This window comes from Oryctolagus cuniculus, chromosome 7 (genome assembly GCF_051225735.1).
Source record: "Oryctolagus cuniculus isolate XC-2025 breed Fujian yellow rabbit chromosome 7, ASM5122573v1, whole genome shotgun sequence".
NCBI lineage: Eukaryota > Metazoa > Chordata > Mammalia > Lagomorpha > Leporidae > Oryctolagus > Oryctolagus cuniculus.
This window is the reverse complement of record NC_142873.1, coordinates 87,598,318-87,620,862: the sequence shown is the minus strand read 5'-3', so window position 1 is coordinate 87,620,862 and position 22,545 is coordinate 87,598,318. Positions and strand designations below refer to the sequence as shown.

At 41.1% G+C, this 22,545-nt stretch overlaps 1 protein-coding gene across 11 annotated transcripts in view; it reads left to right on the top strand.

Annotated features, from left to right (window-relative positions):
* Nucleotides 1–22,545, top strand: part of SAMD13 (sterile alpha motif domain containing 13) — a 78,605-nt gene that overhangs the window by 14,472 nt on the left and 41,588 nt on the right. The window contains exons 1-2 of one of the 11 annotated variants that reach the window (XM_017345578.4): nucleotides 5,119–5,188; nucleotides 9,420–9,504. The exons of 1 other annotated variant lie outside the window; for it this stretch is intronic. In XM_017345578.4, the coding sequence (XP_017201067.2) occupies nucleotides 9,452–9,504 (53 nt within the window). In that variant the 5' untranslated portion in view covers nucleotides 5,119–5,188; nucleotides 9,420–9,451. Of the gene's footprint in view, nucleotides 1–5,118; nucleotides 5,925–7,871; nucleotides 8,111–8,810; nucleotides 8,918–9,419; nucleotides 9,505–22,545 lie in introns of those variants that run through there. 9 more of the 11 variants (XM_070078162.2, XM_051857557.3, XM_070078164.2 and 6 more) reach the window with 9 other exon arrangements.

Sequence of the window (22,545 nt, the reverse complement as noted above, 5' to 3'; positions counted from 1 at the left end):
TAATCAAATTCATTAAGACCCTCTCCCCATTTGATTTTTTTTTTTTAAGAACTAAATGCTCCAGAGGCCAGCAATATGGCACAGTGGGTAGTCACCTCCTGTGACACTGGCATCCAATCTGCATGCTGGTTCATGTCCCAGCTGCTCCACGTCAGATCCAGCTCCTTGCTAATGCACCTGGGAAAGCAGCAGAAGACGGCCCAAGTGCTTGTTTCCCTGCACCCACATGGGAGACCCAGAAGAAGCTCCTGGCTTCAGCCTGGCCCAGGAATGACCTTTGTAGCCAGCTAAGAGTGAACCAATGGGTGGAAGATCAATCTCTGTCTCTCCCTCTCTCTCTAACTCTGATTTTCAAATAAATAAATAAATCATTAAAAGAAAAAAAAAGACCAAAGTGCTCCAGAAACTTTTCCCTGAATAATTCATCAGTTTTCTTTTAAAGTCAATGAGAACAATATATTATATCTCAGTCTATATTTCTTTTTGATTTAAATACCAGGAAGAAAGCTTAAAAATTTATTAATAAGTTAATTTTAATAATTTTGCAGATTGTTACAACTATATAACTGCATTTTTTACTTTTGCTCTAGTAATTTTATTTTCATGCTGATGCTAAACAGTTTTTAAAATTGTCCCTAATATCATTACAAGTCACTCCCAACAAATAACAAGTAGATTATAACTCATCAACATTCATCCTCCAGTTAACATTTCAAGTGAATGATACAAACAATAAGGTAAACAGGGAGACCTCCTTCAAAAAACAAAAGCTGGGCGAAAAGTAGCATGGGACCCTTAGACTAGTAAAAGAAATCTGGAAAACAGAGGAAAGAAATGAGAAGTGATTAGATTACTGACAATCACATCAAAAGCACCAAGGAGTGGAACTTAACTGAAGAAACCTGGGCAAGGGCAAGCGAATGAAGAACAATCACACGGAATTTAGCGGCAACAATATGGGTTGAAGGTGATTAGAAGAGGAAAGATGTAGCCCACAGCAAGTGGAGCACTGGTGAATGAAAGACTGCTGAATTGAGGATTTGAATGAATACATGGAAACGAAACATTTACATAATAGAAGTTCAGGAAATAGAGCATAGCTAAAAATTGCATTTTGAAAGGGTTCGCCATGTTCTTTTTTTAATTTTATTTTTTTGACAGGCAGAGTTAGATAGTGAGAGAGAGAGAGACAGAGAGAAAGGTCTTCCTTCCGTTGGTTCACCCCACAAATGGCTGCTGTGGCCAGTGCGCTGCGCCGATCTGAAGCCAGGAGCCAAGTGCTTCTTCGTGGTCTCCCATGTGGATGCAGGGCCCAAGCACTTGGTCCATCCTCCACTGCTTTCCCGGGCCAGAGCAGAGACTGGAATGGAAGAGGAGCAACCAGGACAGAATCCGGTGTCCCAACCGGGACTAGAACCCGGGGTGCTGGCACCGCAGGTGGAGGATTAGCCAAGTAAGCCATGGCGCTGGCCAATGGTTTGCCATATTCTAAGAAAATTTCATACAAGCTTTCTTTTAAGAACTTAAGAGTTATACAGTCATCTAGGCAGAAGGCAAAAGGTCATCCTCATAAACAAAGATTTCAGACATATTCCAAGCAATGTTAAGTGCTTAAATAAAACAGATCAATGGTTAACTGATACTGAAGGGCAAAAATAACCATTTTTTATCTAGTTGAACTTTCACACAGAGTGAATGCCAAAGTCCTTGTGATGCCTACAAGCCCTACGTCATGTCATCTGTCCCTGGCCTAGGGGCTACCCCTAGTCCTCCTAGTATTCACCTCCTCATTCTCTCCAACCCAATCAAGTCCCGTCCTTTCAGACAGACTTCTGCTGTCCTGCAGAAGTGTTGCTTTCAGAAATCCACAGCCATTCTCTTACCAACTCCAGCTCTTTCCTTGAGTGACTTCTCAGTGAAGTTTACCCTGATCACTGTATTTAGCATTATCAACCCATCCTCTCCTTGGCTCCCAGCTCCCACTCAGCTCTTTTATTTTTCATAGCACTTACCACTTTCCAATATACTAATGACTGTACATATTTGTATTTATTGCCTGCCTCTCCCATACCCATGTGAGAATATAAGCTCCATACAGGCAACACACTTTGTGTTTTATATATTGATCTATGCCAACTATCTAGAATAGGAGGAATTCAAAACAGTCATTGAACGAATAAGTGGTTCTCAACCTTGTCAAATCCAATTCCTCCTTTTCATAACAAATATACTAGTTATTACTATATATAATAATATATTAGTTACTATTGTGAAGTGACAGTTTTAAACTACCAACACATTTACATTTAAATTAAATCAAAGCCCTGAGTTAATTGTAGTATAAAGGGAAAAGTAAAGTCATGTATAATATAATAAAACGACTGACTATGGAGCTGCTAAGGCATTTCTGAACTAAAAAGCACAATGAAGTAGCTGTGTCCGTCTGTAGAATCACCAAGAAATGCACAGTTACAAAATGAACTGTACTGACAATTCACATTCCACCCAGCATATCATTACTCCGTTTATTGCATCCTAGGAAAATGCATTGTAGCTTAAAACTGTGTGACAAACACAAATGTTCCTAAGTGAAATTGATTCTAGGCTCAGATAATTGTAAACAGGTTTTTCCCCTGGTGAATGAGTAGCGGGACAGAGAAGTGGGATGTGGGAGAAGTCTCGCCGTGCAGGACTGTCTGGGCGATGCAAGAGGCCTCACAACCTTGTCCATCAGCTCTTTTCCAGCAGTGCAGCCTTTCTCATTGCTGCCGCAAGCAAAATCACTCTGGTAAATTTCCAAACAATCCTTGTCGGCATCTCTCTCCCAATAGGCTATGGATGTACAATCTAGTGGCCCGTCTGCTCTCATCGGCTACCTCTCTGTAGTGTGAGACCTGTTGGTGTGCTCATCCCGCCTCTCCCTCCCTCGGCTCCTGTGTCAGGCACTCCTGCAGCACCCCCTCTCCTCCTTCACCAGTTCTTCACCAGCCTAGGGTCACTGTCAGCTCCTCACCGCCCCTGGCCCACTCCAACTGCCCTTCAACCACCTCTCCCAAGTAACTGACTCACAATTCTCTTTCTACACATAACGACCGGATCCACATCTGTAACTGCCCACTTGGTCATTCACATCCGCCCACCTGGACTACACATCTCTGGATTCTAAAGTCCTGTTTGTTTTTGCTTTGCTTTCTTTTGCAGTTGACACCACCTTTCTACAGTACGCCTAGCCTGCTCACAATTTGTGTGGGCCTCCACCTTTATCCCATCTGCCCTTTTGGTCTTACTTATCTTCTTATTTTGTAAGAGTTTACTCATCAGCCATTTCAAGGCAGTCCCCCACAGCAAGGGTCTCCTCTTAGTCTTCCTTTTTTTTATATATATAAGATTTGAAAAGCGGAGTTAGAGAGCCAGCAAGAAGCATTCTATCAGCTGGTTCACTCCCCAAGTGGCTGCAACAGCCAGGGATGGGTCAAGCCAGAGCCAGGAGCTTCTTCCAGGTCTCCCACGTGGGTGCAGAAGCCCAAGTACTTGCGCCACCTTCCACTGCTTTCCCAGGCGCATTAGCAGGGAGCTGGATCGGAAGTAGAGCAGCTGGGACTCAAACCGCATCCAGAGCTGCAGGCTGAGCTTCAACCTGCTAAGCCACAGCGATGACCACCGGCTCCTCTTCTTACACTGTGTCCACCACGTCTGTTCCTAGCCCTCTTCCTCACTCTTCCTTCCCAGCTAAGAGCTGGTTTAGGGAAATGCAAAGGGCAGGGTGGCTCCAATCTCAGCAGGTACACACAGAGCACACACTGCAATGTGAACTTCGCTCTGCCTAAATCCCAATTAGTGCTTGATCATTTTAATATAACGAACCAATTAAGAGTGCTTTGCAGGCCGGCGCCGCGGCTCACTAGGCTAATCCTCTGCCTTGAGGCGCCGGCACACCCAGTTCTAGTCCCGGTTGGGGTGCCGGATTCTGTCCCGGTTGCTCCTCTTCCAGGCCAGCTCTCTGCTGTGGCCAGGGAGTGCAGTGGAGGATGGCCCAGGTGCTTGGGCCCTGCACCCCATGGGAGACCAGGAAAAGCACCTGGCTCCTGCCATCGGATCAGCGCCGTGTGCCGGCCGCAGTGCGCTGGCCGTGGCAGCCATTGGAGGGTGAACCAACGGCAAAGGAAGACCTTTCTCTCTGTCTCTCTCTCTCAACTGTCCACTCTGCCTGTCAAAAAAAAAAAAAAAAAAGAGTGCTTTGCAAAGCCAAGAGTGTTATAAAGCACTTTGCAAGCGTAATGTGCAAACACCTGCTCTCCCTCTGGTCTCTCCAGGGAAGGGAGACCACAGCGCTAAAATCTATGAGTTCCCCATTTCATTTAAATTAAAGGAAAAGAACTTTTAAATAAAGTTGTTACATTCAAACTTTAACTTCCTTAGTACCATGCTGCAGATTTCAGCACTGTTAAGGTATTGAAGTGAACATGATTTTGTTGACCATGTTCGTGAATTTTAGATGCAACATGCATTGGTAGAATCGTGTGATGGTCTTTTGTGATACTTAATTTTTACATATCCCAGTCTCTGTAGGTATCTGCATAGACAAAGAAAAAACAAACTCCTGCTTTGCTTTTATTGAAGGGTTTCCAGGACTGCGTGTCGCTCCTGAGCTCTGTTTTAAGTATGTGTATCCTTTGCTTGTATTTTGTATTAAAAAATAAGAAAAAGAAGCCTTTACTGTTCAGCATGTTGGCATTGTCCCCTTTATTTTTTTCTCTCTTGGGGACATTTTGAAGCAAGTTATTCTTTCTGTTCTTTTTTCCTTTTGTAAACTTTTGTTTTGTTTTGTTTAAAAATGGCTTTATAAAAGGGCTTTTACAACCCCCCCCCCCAAAAAAAATATGAGTTCCACCCAGGAAATCTCTGCTTATCATTACTAACAAACTTAGCTGAAAACTTCATCAGGGTTGTCATGAGCGAGTTAAGATCGGAAGAATGGTCTTAAGCTGAAAACCCCTTCCCCTCGGCTCCCTGGAAGTTTGCTCCCATAGTCCCAAGGCCCCAACATAGCTCCCGACCTCCGCTGGCCGGCCTCGCGCTTCCCCAGGAACCCCCCGCCGCGGCGGACTACAACTCCCGGCGTGCCCCGCGCGTGCGGCGGCGGCGGCTCAGGGTGGGCGCGTGGCTGCCGCCGAGCTCCGCGCGGGAGGTAAGTGCTGGGCGGTGCGGCCGGGCTTGGGGCGCGCTCGCGCTCTCCGTTGGCCAGGAAGAAAGGAAACAGAAGACCGCACCGTGAAGCCCCCCGCCCGCCCTCGTCTCTGCCGCGTGTCCGGTGCTCCTGCAGCTTGTCGCGTGGACTCTTGTCACTCCGGAGGGGCGCTGGGGGTCGAGGCGTGCCCGGGCCGGACGGCGGCGTGGCTGTGCCGGCCCTGCCAGCGCCACGCCCCCACGCTCGGTCTTCGGGAGACTGGCCCTCCCAGGCGCCCCCAAACTGAGCACAAACTCTCTCCTGAAAAGTCGTGGCCGGAAACTTTGCCCTAGTGTTGCGGCGCCGCCCACTGCGGGCTACCCCTCGCGTTCTCCGAGACGCCCTATGGGGTGCGTGGAGTTCGGGTAGGGGCGGGCGGCTCCTGTGGGATGGCGCTGTCCGGGGCCGCAACAGTGTTTAAAAACAAACAAAAAAATCAAAGGCAACAGTCTCCCGCCCTTCCTGACCCGCCTCCCCGCCTCCGGGGGAACCTGAAGCTTGAGGTCTACAGGTCAATGCCGCACTTGCCATCCTGTGCAGGACCGCAGGGCGTCTTGTGCTCCCCACCCCACATACACAGCAGTCTCACTGCACGACCGACAGCCACTCACAGCACACACGTGACACCCACACAGCTCTGTGGCCCGCGGGGAAGAGGCTCCTTGTGGACCGGTTGCGTTGGGTGAGGAGGGAGTGGGTGAGTGTGCTGGTGTATGTGTTTGTATTTACAAATGGCAACTTATTATCAAAGTCAGAACTAGCTGGAGAGTGGAACCTGTTGTCATAATGTAGTGGCCTGTGGGGCTCATTGTTTATAAAATGGGAGTGATTTACAACACCATACACTGGCTCAACACAAACTTTTGATCACAGCAGGCGAGGTGGAAGGGGATATCCTCTTCTCTGTGTAGGAAGAAATGCTTGGCAAAGCTTCACGGGAGCCCACCTCCTGTGATGGCTAAGGAGTGGTGGGGTGGAACTACCTTTCCTTTGCCCCCGTTGCTCGGGGAGAGAAAATGGTGAGCTGAACGTGCAATGCCTCCTTCCTCCTTCCCCTCCCTCTGCCCGGAGCACTCACAGTCCAGGTCCCCCATTGTCCCCTCCCCCCCCCCCCCCCGTTCCATTTGGATTTGGTTGAAGATTAATTCAGAAAATTCAGATCAAGTCCAAACACTTTATGGAATCTGTTGGTGAAAGAGCTCTTTATTCCCCTAAGGGGCCATGGTTTTGATCCACTGCGATGAACGTCCGTCCTATGCTCAAAACATGACACTCAATTTATAAACACTTCGAATGGGTCCCCGAGTTATTGTTATTTGGAGGCAATGGCAAAGATGGTTAGAGAGAACACTTGAAGCCCTTCCCAGCCATGATCTTTCAGGAAGTCCATTTCTGATACCATTCTTGAAGTAAGTTAAAAGAAATGGACTTTGAAATTCGGGTTCCAAATGTATAATGTAGTGCCCTTCAAGATTACAGTAGAAAAAGGGCAGGCAGCTTGGAGCTCAGTTCTACCCAAAAACTACACATTATTACAGCAGTGGCAGTTACGGTTTTCTAGGATCCTGGGGAAACCTGTATTCTCGGTGCGATGTTGACTGGTTTTGTTGCTGCCTTGACCTAGAAGTGTGCGAATGGTGGTGGGTGTTTATTTCAGTGAAGGGGCGACTCCTCTGTGTTTTCAGTGTGTGCACAGAGCAGTTAATGGGCAGGAATGTTGTTCCTCCAGCAGTGGTTCCCAGCCAGGCACAGTTGCTGAGGTTGACCAGGGCAATTGAAAAGAACTTGCCTAACCTCCTCCCAGTTTCCTTAATTGTTGATTTAGGGTGGTGGTTGGGAGACACTGAATTTAGGAGTTGGCACCCCATCGTCTTATTCATATGTAACTCATACAGTCCAAGGTGCTCAATAGGTTGTAAAAGTTGGCTGAATATGTTGAATTATGCGTTATGTGCAACTGGGATAAACAGAATTAAGCCTAGCAGAACTAATTGTTTTTGTTTTGTAGAGTAATGTTTTGTTTATTTCAGTTTGAATTTTGACTGGCTTCACTGGGTAGGATGAATGCCAAAATGAAGGAATGTGGGCGTTTTCAGGAGATCTGGTCATCTATTTTGCATCCTCTCTGAAATATGTTACTTCCTGCATAATGAAGTGAAAGGATTTGCTGCTGGGCAGTGCTTTCCTTATTCTCACAAAGAGATTACTTAAAAGCCAGCCCTGGGAACTTTGTCCACGAAGCTCTGTTAGGGAAAAAGAGTGACACAGAACTGCAGCTTCTGAGTGGTCACTGCTTATAGCCTCTAAGCACTGCCTTCTGTCTCTCTTTTTCTCGTATTTTTCCCATACGGGAGAAAAATAAATAGTTTGAAACGTGACATTCATGCTCAGAAAAACACCAGAGACGTATGCAGCAACAATAAAGGGGAGGGAGATAATAAGAGGCTATTGAGACAGCTTGTTTTCCTTTGTACAAGACAGGTGTACTGAGAATTCTGCAGTTTTAGACTTGTGATTCATTCTCTTCCACTAATTGTGCTGAAGGTAGTTAGCAAAAGTGAACGGGCACACTGTAGCTTTAAAAAGTCAGCCATGAACCAGAAGGCAGTTGGTGCAGCTTGTGTGTGATTCCTAACGTCATGTTGGCTGCGAGCCAGCCTGGTTTTATTTCACTGTGTCAAATTGTACCTCCTTATTGAATTCCTTTGCCAGCCTACTTTGTGAAAGAAAACATTGGGGTTTCTTTGGCTGTTCTTGATAAGCCTATAAAAAATGATATGTTTTAGTTGCTTATAGGTAGGTTTTCTTTTTACTCTTCCACAAAAAAGGGAAAGAATAGTAATAATAATAAGGCAACGTAGTGTGATGTTGCAGAGTATCAATGTGAGTGTTTTGTTTTGTTTTGTTTTGTTTTCTGAGATGCTTAGAAAATGGTGAATGTGTAACAGTTTCCAACTGATGTGAAATCATTCCGGTAGCGTGGAGCAGCAGCACTCTGTTCCTGTCTACTCTGTAACGGAGTGTGAACGATGCTAATATCTATATGTGTATTAAATGTTGGCTTTCTCTAGCAATGATTTAAGTGGCTTAGCAACTGGAAGTTTGTGTGTGTGTGTGTGTGTGTTTCAGGAGTAAAGATTAGCCCACACTTAACAGTGTTATTTGCTAATCATCTACTTCTCTAACAGTGATAAAATCTTGTGAATATACTAAATGATGCACTTGCCGTTTCGGAGTAATCCCTAGAGAAGGAGTGCCGAAGTATAAAGTGATTTGAGAGAAAATGTCTTTAATTTATGGCTTCAGCTGAATAACAGCAAACACGTTTCAGGACTAGTTTTTGTTTGTTTTGTTTGTTTTTCTTAAAGCAGTTTTTTCATAATGTTTTCATCTTGCTAATTGCATATTGATTGTAGAGGGCTTTTATTTTATCATAGGATTTTAAATTTTTTTCCTCATCCTACTAAACAAAAACGGTGATGGATGCTACTATATCTCCTTAAATATTTTGATGATTTTACATAAATCTAGTGAGCTGCCTAGGCTCACTTACACACACACACACACACACACACACAGCACCACCTTTCCGTACTAGGGCTAGCTGGCGTGTTTGTGACCTTCCTGCATTAACACAGCATGGCCATCTCACAGATGGGGTTTTCGAGTCTTTGCTTGTGAATATGTGAGGTAGGGGAATACTTGCTGACAAAAGCTTTAAGTGCCCTTCTGCACTGCAATGAAAAAAATGTAGGAGCCGGAGAAGTAGGGGAAAAAAATACAATAAGAAAAAAAAATCACAGCCCGTGGTGGGAGGGGGAGGAGAGCTGGGATTGTTTTTCTCTACTTTGACTCGATTCTGAGTTGCAATGTCTTAAGTGCAGGCTTGGCACCCGGTGGAAGCTGTGCCAGTTCACACAGCACTTGTTTTGAAGGAGGATTCAGTTTCATTTGCAAATGCTTATTGTCAGGGCAGGCAGTGCCAGTACAGATGAAAGCACCCCAATCCGTCTCCTCCAGTCCTTTAGGTTTAATCACATCTCTCCAATCGCTGAGGGAACTGGAGGTTTAAACAAACAGACGTGAACTGGTGTGAAGCTGTAAAAGGGACCATTATGTTTCCGATTCAGAATTTCTATTCTTCTCTCACTTTCTAAGAATTAAACACAAGCTTTTCTCCCTTATTGATTAGTTGCTGAAGTAAAGGAACCCTGCAGCCTTCCCATGCTATCTGTTGACATGGAAAACAAGGAAAATGGCTCTGTCGGTGTGAAAAAGTAAGTGAAGCTGGCTTCTGAGTTCTGCCTCTGCAGACCACAGAGGGACTTGGTTTCTATTTTAGTACTTTTTGTTTAGCTACTAAAATACAGTTTGGGGGTTGTCTTGGTTTGTCTACATTCGCCACCAGCCTCACTTCTCCCCCCAACCCCACCCAGTTGCCTTTTTCTGTCTTCCATTTCCAAGACTTCGATGACTCAGACATCAGAATGTGCCTGAAAGGTGAGCGTTATCAGGCTTTGGAGCAAGGGTGGCTGAAGATTTCAGCCCTGCATTCTGTTTATTGAAACAAAAACTCAGAGCAACCTAGCCTGTGCCTTCCAAGTCCTTAGGCTGCTAGGGTGGGGACAGAAAATGGAGTTTGAGTTTTTTTAAAATAAAATCACTTCTCACTATCAAAACTGAGAGCTATAGTAAAGGAATGGAAAAGCTTCAGTAGGAATACTAAGTTTAACAACTTCCCTATTGTGATGTTATGAGCTGTTTGTTGAATGTGAAACATTTCATGATGTTCCATTTTAACGTGTTACCACATTTGAAACCTCTGATAATATTCGTATTTGTTGTATAAGAGTTATATGCTTGGTTCTTTTAAATAGAAAATTTTATTGCATTACGTAGCATAGTACTCTGAAACAGAGCAAAAAGCCAACTTCCAAGAAGTCTGTGAGTATATTAAAGAAATGTGTATTCTCATTTAGAAGTTATCGCTAAGCTATAATCACTGTGATTACAAGGAGAAAGTAAGTACCAAGAGAGTGTTATCTGTTTCATTTTTTTCTGTGTCATTTAGTTTAAACTTGCTGTAAACTTGGGCTTTGGAAGAAACTAATTAAATGTAATCCGTAGAAGCTGTGATATTTAAATGAGACAATGTGCTATATGTTCATGAATAGAAGGTATAGTTTGCTTCACAGCAAAGTTACATTAAAATTGACTTAATAAAATCAAGTTTTAAAAATTCTTGGGTGATTTATATGTCAGTGCAATTTTTTTTTTTTTCTCAAAGGGTTTCACATTTGGAAGTTTCATTTGTTCTTTGGTGCAGGGTTTAGGATGCTGCCCTTCTCACATTCTTGCAGTTTGGTATAGGTGGTTGTAAGAGGAATGGAAGAAATGGATGGTTATATGTGAGCTACATCGGTGCCGTGTGACAGTACTTTCTGCGATGATAGAAATGTTCTGTACTTGGCATTTTCCAAAATGGTAGCCACAGGCCTGTGAGCTATTAAGGACTTGAAATGTGTCTAGTGTAACTGAAAAACTGAACTGTTAATTTTGCTTAAATGTTTTTAAGATCTATCTATTTATTCATTCATTTGTTTATTTTGTATTTCAAAGTCAGAGAAGGAGAGGCAGAAGCAGAGAGAGAGAGAGAGATCTCCCATCCTCTGATTTACTCCCCAAATGGCTACTACAGCTGGGGCTGGGCCAGGATGAAACCAGGAGCCAGGAACTTAATCTGGGACTCCCATGTGGCTGCAGGGGCCAAGGACTTGGGTCATCCTCTGCTGCTTTCCCAGATGCATTAGCAGTAGCTGATTGGAAGTGGAGCAGCCGGAACTTGAACCAGCACCCATATGGGATGCTGGAACTTGTAGGTGGCAGCTTAACCCACTGTGCCACAAGCGCCAGCCCCCAATTTTACTTTAATCCATTTTAAAATGAACAGCTTTATTGTAGTATAATGGCCATATAATAAATTGCATGTGTTTAGAGTATAAAATTTGGTAATTCACATATTTGTGTATACCTGTGTAATTGTGGCCACAATTAAGATAGTGAACATATCCATCACCCCCAAGTTTGCTTATAGCTGCTTGTAATCTCTCCATCTCCTTTCCTGCCTGCACATCCCTAAGCATCCATTGATGTGCTGTCACTGTAGCCTGCTTTTTCTAGATTTTTATATAAGCGGACACATAATTATATATGTATATGCTTATGTGTGTATTATACACATAAACAAACAGAGCTTCAGAAACATCATGGAAAATAAAATTAAAAGCTATTATGCATTTTGTGACTTTTTGAAGCCCCTCGTGTGTATGTATATGTGGTCTGGTGTCCTTCACTTAACAAAATTAATTTGAGATTTACCTATGTTATTACTTAGTTCATAACTTTTTATTACTGAGTGACTTTCCATTGTAGGAAGGAATATACCACGATTTGTTTACTGTTTATCCATCCGCAGGATGATAGTCATTTGGATTGTCTCCATTTTTTAGCCATTACAACTAAAGCTGCTGTGATAGTCATGTACAAGTCTCTGTGCAGACATATACTTTTATTTTTTCCCCATAAATACTGAGGGATGGAAAGGTGGGGCTGAATGGTAGGTGCATGCTTACTTTTTAAGAAACTGCCAAGCCATTTTTCAAACTAGTTGTCCCATTTCCATTCTCTACATCGGTGTTCCAGTGCTGTAGTCGTTACATGTCCTCACATATTTGGTGCAAGCAATCTTTTTCATATTAGACATTATATTGCATGTGGTTTTAATTTTCATTTTCTTTGTACTAGCAGTATTGAACATCTTTTTGTATGCTTATTTATCATCCCTGCATCTTCTTAGCCAAAGTCTTGTTCAACTCTTTTGTTCTCAGTTTTGTTGGGTTAGTTTTTTCCATGTTTGTCATGTAGAGCTTTTTTTTAATATATTGTGAATACAAGTCTTTTATCATATAGATGAGTTGAGAATATATTCCTCTGCATGTGGCTTATCTTTTCATTCTCTCTGTAGTGTTCTTCAAAGTGTAGAAGTTTTTAAATTTTGATGAAGTCCCACTTAACAACTTTTTCTTTTATGGTTAATGCTTTTGGTGTCATATCTAAGAAAATTTTGCCTAGCCCAAGGTCACAATGGTTTTCTTCTAAAGTTTTGTAATTTTAGGAATTAGCACTATGAATTTTCAGTTAATTTTTGTTAGGTAAGGGTTGAAGTGGTTGTTTTTTTGTTTTGGTTTTTGTTTTTTTTTTGGTGTGGTGATAATGGTGTTTGTTTTGTTTGTTTTTTGCCTATGGATATTCAATTTTTCCAGCACCATTGGATCAAACATGTTACAACTTTGTTGAAAATAATCAGTCATATATGTATGAATTTATTTTTAGACTTTATTATGGTCCATTGATGTTTTTGCATACACTTATGCCAACACAACACTGTTTTGATAACTGTGGCTTTGAAAACTGTAGCCTAAAACCAGGAACTGTTTGCCATCTAACATTTTCTTTTTAAGGTTATTTTTGGCTCTTTGCTTTCCATATGGATTCTAGAATCAGCTCATCAGTCATCAGTTTCCACCAAAAATTAAAAACATGATGGCATTTCAGTTGGCATTGACATAGTTCAATTTGGAAAGACTTTAAATCTTTTTTTTAAAGATTTATTTATTTGAAAGAGTTACACACAGAGAGAAGGAGAGGCAGAGAGAGAGAGAAAGGTCTTCCATCTGCTGGTTCCCTCCCCAGTTGGCCACAATGGCGGAAGCTGCACCAATCCGAAGCCAGGAGCCAGGAGCCTCTTCTGGGTCTCACATGCGGGTACAGGGGCCCAAGGACTTGGGCCATTTGGGCTTTCCCAAGGCAAGGCAAAGAGCTGGATGGGAAGTGGAGCAGCTGGGACTCGAACCAGTGTCCATATGGAATGCCAGCATTTCAGGTGGCAGCTTTACCCTCTACACTACATTTGTCTTCCAACAAATTAACACAGTATATTTCTCCATTTAGTTAAATCTTTAATTTCACTCAGTGATTTTTGTATAGCTTTCAGTGTTCAAGTCTTGCATGTTTTTGTCAGATGTATTCCTAGACAGATATCATGTTTGTGATGCTATTAGAGGTAGCGCTTCTTTTTAAATTTGAATTTCTAATTGTTCATTGCTAATGTATAGAAATGCAGTTGAATTTTGTCTGTAGATCTGTAGCTTACAGTCTTGCTAAACTTGTGACATTTTGTAGATATTTTATAAATATGGACAGTTATGTCTTGTGAATAAAGGCAGTCTTACCTCTATTTTCCCTATCTGAATGCATTTTATTTCTTTTTCTTTCCTTATTGCACTAAGTCGATTCTCCAGTAAAAAGCTGACAACAGTGATGAAAACAGACATCCTTGATTTGTGCCTCATCTTCATCTTCTTATCCTTGTTCTTTGGTATATATGTGGGCTTTTTTTTCTGTCACCTTAAAATGTTTTCTTTATGATTGGTGTTTGAAGCAATTTGATTATGAGACTTAGTGTGTGATTTTCTTTGTTTCCTGTGATGAGTATTTGTGTTTTGTTTCTGAGATCTGTGTGTGGGCCTAGTTTTCATTAAATCTGTTTGTTTTTTTTTTTTTTTGACAGGCAGAGTGGACAGTGAGAGAGAGAGACAGAGAGAAAGGTCTTCCTTTGCCGTTGGTTCACCCTCCAATGGCCGCCGCAGCCGGCGCACCGCGCTGATCCGAAGGCAGGAGCCAGGTGCTTCTCCTGGTCTCCCATGGGGTGCAGGGCCCATCCTCCACTGCACTCCCTGGCCACAGCAGAGAGCTGGCCTGGAAGAGGGGCAACCGGGACAGAATCCGGCACCCCAACCAGGACTAGAACCCGGTGTGCCAGCACCGCAGGCGGAGGATTAGCCTAGTGAGCCACGGCGCCAGCCAAAATCTGTATTTTTCATTTCAGAGAATTGTAGTTTTCATCTCTAGAACTTCAGCTTGAGTGTTTTAAATATATGTCTTCAATGTTACTATTTAAATATTCAATATTTCCTCTAGCTTATTTTTTTAAAGAATTATTTATTTGAAAGAGAGAGGGGCCAGTGCTGTGGTGCAGCGGGTTAAGGCCCTGGCCTGAAGCGCTGGCGTCCCATATGGGCACCGGTTCTAGTCCTGGTTGTTCCTCTTCCGATCCAGCTCTCTGCTGTGGCCCGAGATAGCAGTGGAAGATGGCCCAAGTCCTTGGGCCCCTGTACCCACGTGAGAGACCTGGAAGAAGCTCCTGGCTCCTGGCTCCTGGCTCCTGGCTCCTGGCTCCTGGCTCCTGGCTCCTGGCTTCGGATCAGCACAGCTCCGGCCCTTGCGGCCATCTGAGGAGTGAACCAGCAGATGGAAGTCCTCGCTAACTCTGTCTTTTAAATAAATAAAATAAATCTTAAAAAAAAAAAGAGAGAGAGAGAGAGAGAGAGGCGGGGAGAAATAGAGAGAAAGAGAGATCTTCCATCTTCCATTTGGGTTTACTCCCCAAGTGGCTGCAAAGGCTGAGGCTGGGCCATGCTGAAGCCAGGAGCCTGGAACTCTACTCAAGTCTCCCACATTGGTGGCAGGGGTCCAAGGACTTAAGCTGTCTTCCCGTGCCTTCCCAGGCACATTAGCTGGGAGTTGGATTGGAAGTGGGACAGCCTGGAATTCAGTTAGCACTTCAATATGGGAGGCTGGTATCCTAGACGACAACTTAACCCACTGTGCCACAGTGCATCTAGCTTAAAATATAGCCATTGTTAGCACATGGATCAGCAAACTATATCCCACAAGTCAAATCTGGTCCACTGCCTATTTTTGTAAATAAAATTTTATTGACACAGTCATTAAAAAATATAGCCATAATAACTGTTATTTCAATGTCCTTATCTACTAATGCTATCTTTCATATCATTTCTTAATTTCCATTGACTGATTTTTTTTTCATTATGTATTATATTTTCCTGCCTTTTTGCATGCTTGCTAATTTTTTATTGAATACCAGACATTGTGATTTTTTACCTTGTTGAATGCTGGATATTTTTGTAGTCTCATAAATATGCTCAATCTTTATCCTAGAAGGGCCTTAAGTTACTTGGAAAGTTTGTTCCTTTTAAGTTTTGCTTTTTAAGTTTGGTTAGGCAGGACCAGAGCTGCATTTAGTCTAAGGTATTGATTTTTCCTCTTTTACTGAGGTAAGATCCTTCTTTGTACTGTAACCAGTGCTCCTCAGTTATGAGATTTTCCTCTCTGCAGGTGGAGAAAAGCACTTTATCTACCCCTACATGATCTTCAAAGATTGTTCCCACTAATCTGTTTGGGTCATTCTTCCCCAGACTCAAGTGGTTTCCTTGCATGCCAGTGCTAATGAAGACCATGCTGAGCACCGGAGGGAACCCTCTGCAGACACCCAGAGTTCTTCCACTGTGCAGCTCTTTCCTCTGTAGAATTGCCCTGTACACAGCCTAAAAACCTCCAGGCAGTGAATGCAAAGGCTTTGCCTTTCTAGTTTTCTGTCTCTCAGTAATCACCATCCTTTAATGCCTGTGACCAACATTTTGAGTGACACTATTTTCCTATGTTTTGTCTGTTTTTTTTTTTCCAGTGTTTTTAAGCAGAAGGATAACTTTTACTCCATCTTTATTGTAAATAGAAGTTCCAGTTAATTTGCGTGCCCACAGGAGGCATACATTGAACAGGGCAGAGATAAATTTTAATGCAGAATCCCCAAAAGCCTAAACTGCAAGGTCTGAAGGCTGTTTTGTGGAGGGGCTGTCAGCTTTGTAGGGTGTTTAGCGGTGTCCTTGGCCTTTTCCAACCAGATTCAATGGTACTCCTCTCCTGTTAAGACAATCAGAAACATCTCCAGACATTGCTGAATGTTCCCTAAGGAACAAAACCATTCCCAGCTGAGAACCACTGCTATAAACTAATCTCCACCTAAGGAAAGTGTAACAACAGATTGGCCTTTAATTTGTAGTGGTCACTTCTGCAAAAGGCTCCTGAAAGGCAATGAAGTTGTAGATATTTCAGTTGAGAGTTTCCTCTGTCTTCTATCTTTTGCCTCTTATAGATCATAGAAGAGAAAGGGAAAGAGGGGAAGAATGAAGCAAATGTGATAAGATATTAATATTTGGGGGAATTTGAGTGACGTTTACATGGGAGTTTTGTACTATTCTTGCAACTTTTCTATGAGTCTGGGACTTTTAAAAATTAAAGCCACTTTATTAGTGGGGAGAGAAAATTATTCTTGCCTAGGAAAGAAGGAATATTCCTGCCTAGACTTGGGAACAGGGGTGGAATTAATCTTGGCCTTGCAAAGGTAAGATCTTTTGACTTTTAAATAAGACTTAGGCTCAGAGGTTAGATTTCACCTTGCTTTTGTTTCTTAATTAGCAGGAGAACGTGTAATAAATAACTTAATGTTTCTCATCTTATTTGTGAGGATCAAAAGAAAGCACTTGAATGTATTCGAGTGATATAGCAGTGGTATTCTTTATTTTCCAATACAGAAAGCATCAGAGTGCCTGCTATGAGCCATGCCTTGTGTTAACAGTCCTTGCAAATATTATCTTATTTAATCACTGCTACATGTGATACGGTAAATATATTGCAAGTAAGTAAATGGGAGCATAGAAATATAACTGAAAATTATATGATAAAGTGGCAAACCTCAGGTCTGAACCCAGCTCTTCTGACTCCAAAAAGTAACTCTTTCGTTTTCTCCTACAATTTCTATAACTATCCTCACCCCGTTCTATAAACTGAAATAGATCTGGTTGTAGGCACTTGGGGGGCAGGCTTTTTCCAGGGCTGCATTGTGTATTCTTACGTTGTTTCTGTAAGACAAGGAGCAGATGATTGAAACTTTTCAGGCCTTGTGATTCGTCAGACTTGTGGACCTAAGTAACTGTGAAGAGCTAATAAGCTTGACAGTTTTAAACAAACATCTTATTTCATTCATGCATTCCACTGAGGTGTCTAAAGTAGATGTTTGTCCAGATCTCTCTCATTCTGCATCTTATGAGTCACTCTGATTTTGGTATGACCATCACCAAGGCTTAGATTCTACTTGAACTCATTCAGAAAGGAAAAAATAATTGGATTTTATATTTTATGTTCAGGGTCTTTAACAGTAATCATCAACAGAGCAATAATAAAAGCACAAACAGAAAATACCATTAAAAGTAGTCACAGGGGCAATAGAGGGTAATGCTGCTGCCGTGACACTGGCACCCCATATGGGTGCTGCTTTGTGACTCCACTTCCAATCCAGCTCCCTGCTAATGCCCTGGAAAAAAACAGTGGAAGATGGCCCAAGTGCATGGACCCCTGCCACCCATGTGGGAGACCCAGATGAAGCTCCTAACTCCTGACTTTGGCCTAGCCTAGTACTGGCTGTTGTAGCCATCTAGTGAGTGAACCAACAGATGGAAGATCTCTCTCTCTCTTTCAAAATAAATAAATCAATCTTTTTTTAAATGGTCATAGCATGAGCAAACATTCCATAGAAGAGGAAATATATATGGCTAATTAATAATTGAACACATTTTCAGTATCATTAGTGACCAAGAAAATTCAAATCAGATCACAGTTACATATCCATGCACTAGGCAACATTCTAAAAATATGAACCAACTATTACAGGAGATATGGATTTATAGGATATAGTTCTGGTGGGAGTATAAATTGCTACAGCAACTTTGGAAAATATTTTTTCTAGTGTCAAATATAACTCAGCAATCCCATTTCTGGATATATAAGTATTTAGTTCTGCCCAATAAAAATAAAACCTGAGTCATACATGTAACTTCTGATTTTCCTAGTAGTTATATTTAAGCAAGTGACATAAATTTTAATAATATATTTTATTTAACTGCATATTGTCAAAAATGTTAGTTTAACATATAATCAATATAAGACTTTTTTTTAAGAAAAAGATTTATTTATTTATTTGAAAGGCAGAATTAGAGAAAGAGAGGAGAGATGGACAGAGACATCTTTCATCCACTGCTTCACTCCCCAAATGGCCAGGAGCCAGGATCTTCTTGCGAGTCTCCCATGTGGGTGCAAAGGCCCAAGAATTTGGGCTATCTTCCATTGCTTTCCCAGGCACATCAGCAGGATGCTGGATCAGAAATGGAGCAGCTGGAACTTGAACCAGTGCCCGTATGGGATGCTGGTTCTGGAGGTGATGGTTTTACTGACTATGCTACACTGTCAGCCCCAGTGTTAGACTTTAATGAAATATTTTACATTTTTTGATACTAGGTTTTCTAAATCTGTTGTGTATTTTACACTTACTGTATATCTTCATTTGGGAATACTTGATCTTCAGTTAGAGTCCATAAAAATAAAAGTTGAAAAAGTAGAAAGAGATACCCAAATAATTCCAAACATATTTAAAATTTTCTATTAACCGGATCAAGAACTCAAAAAAATTTTCTTGTAATATTTGTGTCCACATTGACACAACTGGTTTATCTCAATCTGATTTGTAAACAAAAGCTTATTGACTTCAAAACTACATCTGTCCAAGTTAGGTAAACTTACTAATGCTCATATCAATGCAGTGTTGTTAAAATTGAATTCAAAGTACTAATGTGTAAACTGATGAGCCACTGTTAGTATATCAGTGTCAATAAATCATTATTCAGATTTTCTTGGAGTTTGTTTTTAGAAAAATGTCTACAATTATTGTATTCATAAGAGCTACAATTTCAACATAAGTTTTCTATCTGATTAGGTTACAAAGCAGCTTTAACTTTCATTGGAACTTCAAATTTAGTTCATTCATATGCAATGTGGAATCAGTGAGAAAATATAAATTACTCTGCAATTTTTGTCTTAATTCTTAAATATTTGGCAAGCATTCTTGTATCAATAAAATCTTCAACTTGCCATAATAGTACAATAAAACTTTCCCATGACTTGCCCAATATGTTTAGCAAATTGATCATTAAATTGGTCAGAAATAGATCATTACATCCAGAGTCTTATATTTCACCTAACAATTCCATTAACTGGCATTAATCTATTGCATTTGTAAATATGTAACGAACAATTTAACAGTGGTATTTATAATACTTTTCAAGAATCTTCAGGAAACTGAACCTAGATATCAAACAGTAGCATGAAATAATAGGAGAAACATTGTTCTTTGGTCTTGAAATTACAATAAACCCACGTTTTTTAAAACCTAAACATGGCTGAAAACTGTCCATCAGGCTAGAATTTGATCTTTTTTAAAATCTAGCTGAAATTCATCTTTGACAAATGTAAAAGATTTAAAAATATCTAAACCATGAGTTCAGTCTCTCAGGCTGTAAATTGACATTTCTTCAAATTTGGAAGTTTTTCAAGATAAAGCATACCTCAAGTGTTAATTGGGCAATGTCTTTTATGTTACACTTTCATCTAAAACTAAAAAATACTTGTGGTTTTTCAGATTTTCAATCAGTTGGTCTTAGGTCTGTTTTATTCTTCAGGTGATTCTTTGGTATCTTGATTGGAAAAATCTATCACTTCTTCTGAAGTGCCTTTTTAATCTTTTCTCATAATATTCAAACAAAACTTAGGTAACTGAAATAACTATATGTGCATTGGAAAATTGTTTTCTTTCATCTACAAGATTCTAAACTGTATAACTAGACAAAATTATAAGCTCAGATTCATGTCTTAAATCACTTTAAAATGTTTTGTTGGACATTTAATTTTGATTTCAGGTAACTAATTTCATCAGTTCTTTTTGCCTTTTGAGAAGGAACTTAACAAATTTGCTATCTATTTATTTGCTTAAAATACCCATTTTGTGATCTTTACCATGTTTACACGTTTTTATAGCATTTTTTCCTTTGCTCCAACAGATTGCAGTTGCTACTCATCTTGAAATTTCCAACATATCTTCTTCCTATCCCCCTTTTTCCTTTCTATTCTGGAAGTAGTTTCTGTGTCTCTTCTCAATTCTGCCTCCTTTTTAAATTTTAAAATTTTTTTATACTTATGTTTGACTAAAACATTTAAGTATGTGAAAATTGGAATGTCAATAATTTCAATTTAATTACCAGTTACATTAATTGACAATTACAAAAGGACCTGAAAATATTGAGAAAACACTTTACAGTGTTACCTGAATGAACAGGGAGAAGTTGCTTGAACTGAATCAATCTATTGATACCAACTAGATGATGTAAAATACTGGGGAGGACACATAAACCTGATATGAAAAATTCAGTTCAATATTAGTATCCTATGGGATGGAAAAACTAAAGTGAAATACAGTGTAATGAAATAATGAATTTGTGTTAAAAAAAGATATTTTATACTGTTTCAAGTTAAAGTTTTTATTTGTACTAAATAAAATTAAAAATTCAGCTTCTCATTCAAATTTTAAACACTCAATAGCCACATGTTCAGGAACATACTCAAGAGAAACTCTTGTACATGTACACCAGGAGAAAGGTTAAATGGACATGCGATTGAGGATGAGGATTATTACCCCAGATGGGAAGGGCAGGGCTGAACACCTGAGCCATATAGATAGATGTAGTTATTGTCAAGATTATAGCTTTTAGTTTGCCTGGCGGGTTCAAAATAGCTAGTAAAATAGCTAGTAGAATAAATAATAGGAGGCCATCTTAATAATTTAGAATGTGGCTGGCGCCACGGCTTACTAGGCTAATCCTCTCCCTGCGGTGCCGGCACCCCGGGTTCTAGTCCCGGTCGGGGTGCTGGATTCTGTCCCGGTTGCTCTTCTTCCAGTCCAGCTCTCTGCTGTGGCCCAGGAAGGCAGTGGAGGATGGCCCAAGTGCTTGGGCCCTGCATCTGCATGGGAGACCAGGAGGAAGCACCTGGCTCCTGGTTTCGGATCGGTGCAGTGCGCCGGCGTAGCAGCCATTTGAGGGGTGAACCAACAGAAGGAAGACCTTTCTCTCTGTCTCTCTCTAAAAAAAAAAAAAAAAAAAAAAAAAAAAAAAAAAAAAAAAAAAAAAATTAGAATGTATCCCCTACACAGTTTCAAAACATATCATATATTCTTTGTATCCATACATAGGCATGGCATAGTCACACAATAATGTACAAATATATGCCCGATGCTAGCCCCTGACCAGCAGGGGCAGTACAGGCACTCCCCAACAAGACGAACGGGATAGGTAAGGTCCACGGGTAATGAACACACCACAAGCACCTGTGAGTTCTGTCGAAGCAGGAACCGCTTTATTGAGGAAGTGTACAGGCTTCTAAAGCTTATGAAGGACATGCGCAGTAGGGGAGCCAATCAGCGAAAGGGTCACGCAGGCACAGGTGGACCATGCACGGAGGCATCTTAAGCAAAGTACAGGGATCACGCACTGTCCACATGTCCGGAACTAAAGCGGACCTATCCCTGCCGGTGGTCTGATCTTAGGTAGCTTAACTGTGGCAGCCGCAGACACACCTCTCGAACATCCGCCAGGCGCCATATTGTAATGGAGATTTTAGCCAATGCCCAACATATGCCTGTGTGGATGCATATATAAACATACATATACATATAAAGCACACATATAAATAACCTTGTATTGAACAAATGAGTCTTAGTATTCTCTTTATGGTTTTCAGATGTGTAGATTTTAGATGAATTCTAATCTAAACCATGACATACTCTTATCAGTGGAACATCACACACTATTATCATTGATTTATGTTAGAGTTTCTAGTAAATTCTAAAAAAAAGTCTTAACTATTTTATATTGTATGCCTATCTGTCCAAATCTCAAGTATTCAAAAGCACTATTTTTGTCATTCACTTGGTCTTACACCTTTTTTCTCATCAGCTAGTCTTTCTCCCCACTCCCTTCCCTTTCATCTTAAGATGGGAAGAGGAGCTGATATTCCCATGTGACAGATGCTTACAATAAGTCAGCAGCTTTTCAACAGGAAGCAGTTTATCTACCCACCCACCCCCGGTGTGACCCTCCTCAGCACAGGAACTGCTGCAATAGAAAGTTCTCAGTAACAAAATTTAGCAAGGTCTTTGAGAGCAAGCTATTTCTTAGTAATGCCATGTCTTTTTGAACGTATTTATCTCAACACATTCTGCCTTTTTGTTCAGTGTGTTGTTTTACTATGAAACAAAGACTTTTTTTTAATTTGGGAGCTAATTCCTCTCATTTGTCTCATACTTTTTGTCTTGGTAATTAATGTTGTAATGTTTTAAACTAACTTTAAAATAATGCTAGCTTTTAAAATACCTCTCTCTCTCTCTCTCTCTCTCTCTCTCTCTCACACACACACACGCACATGCACATGCACACACAAAGCTGGCTGTATACCTA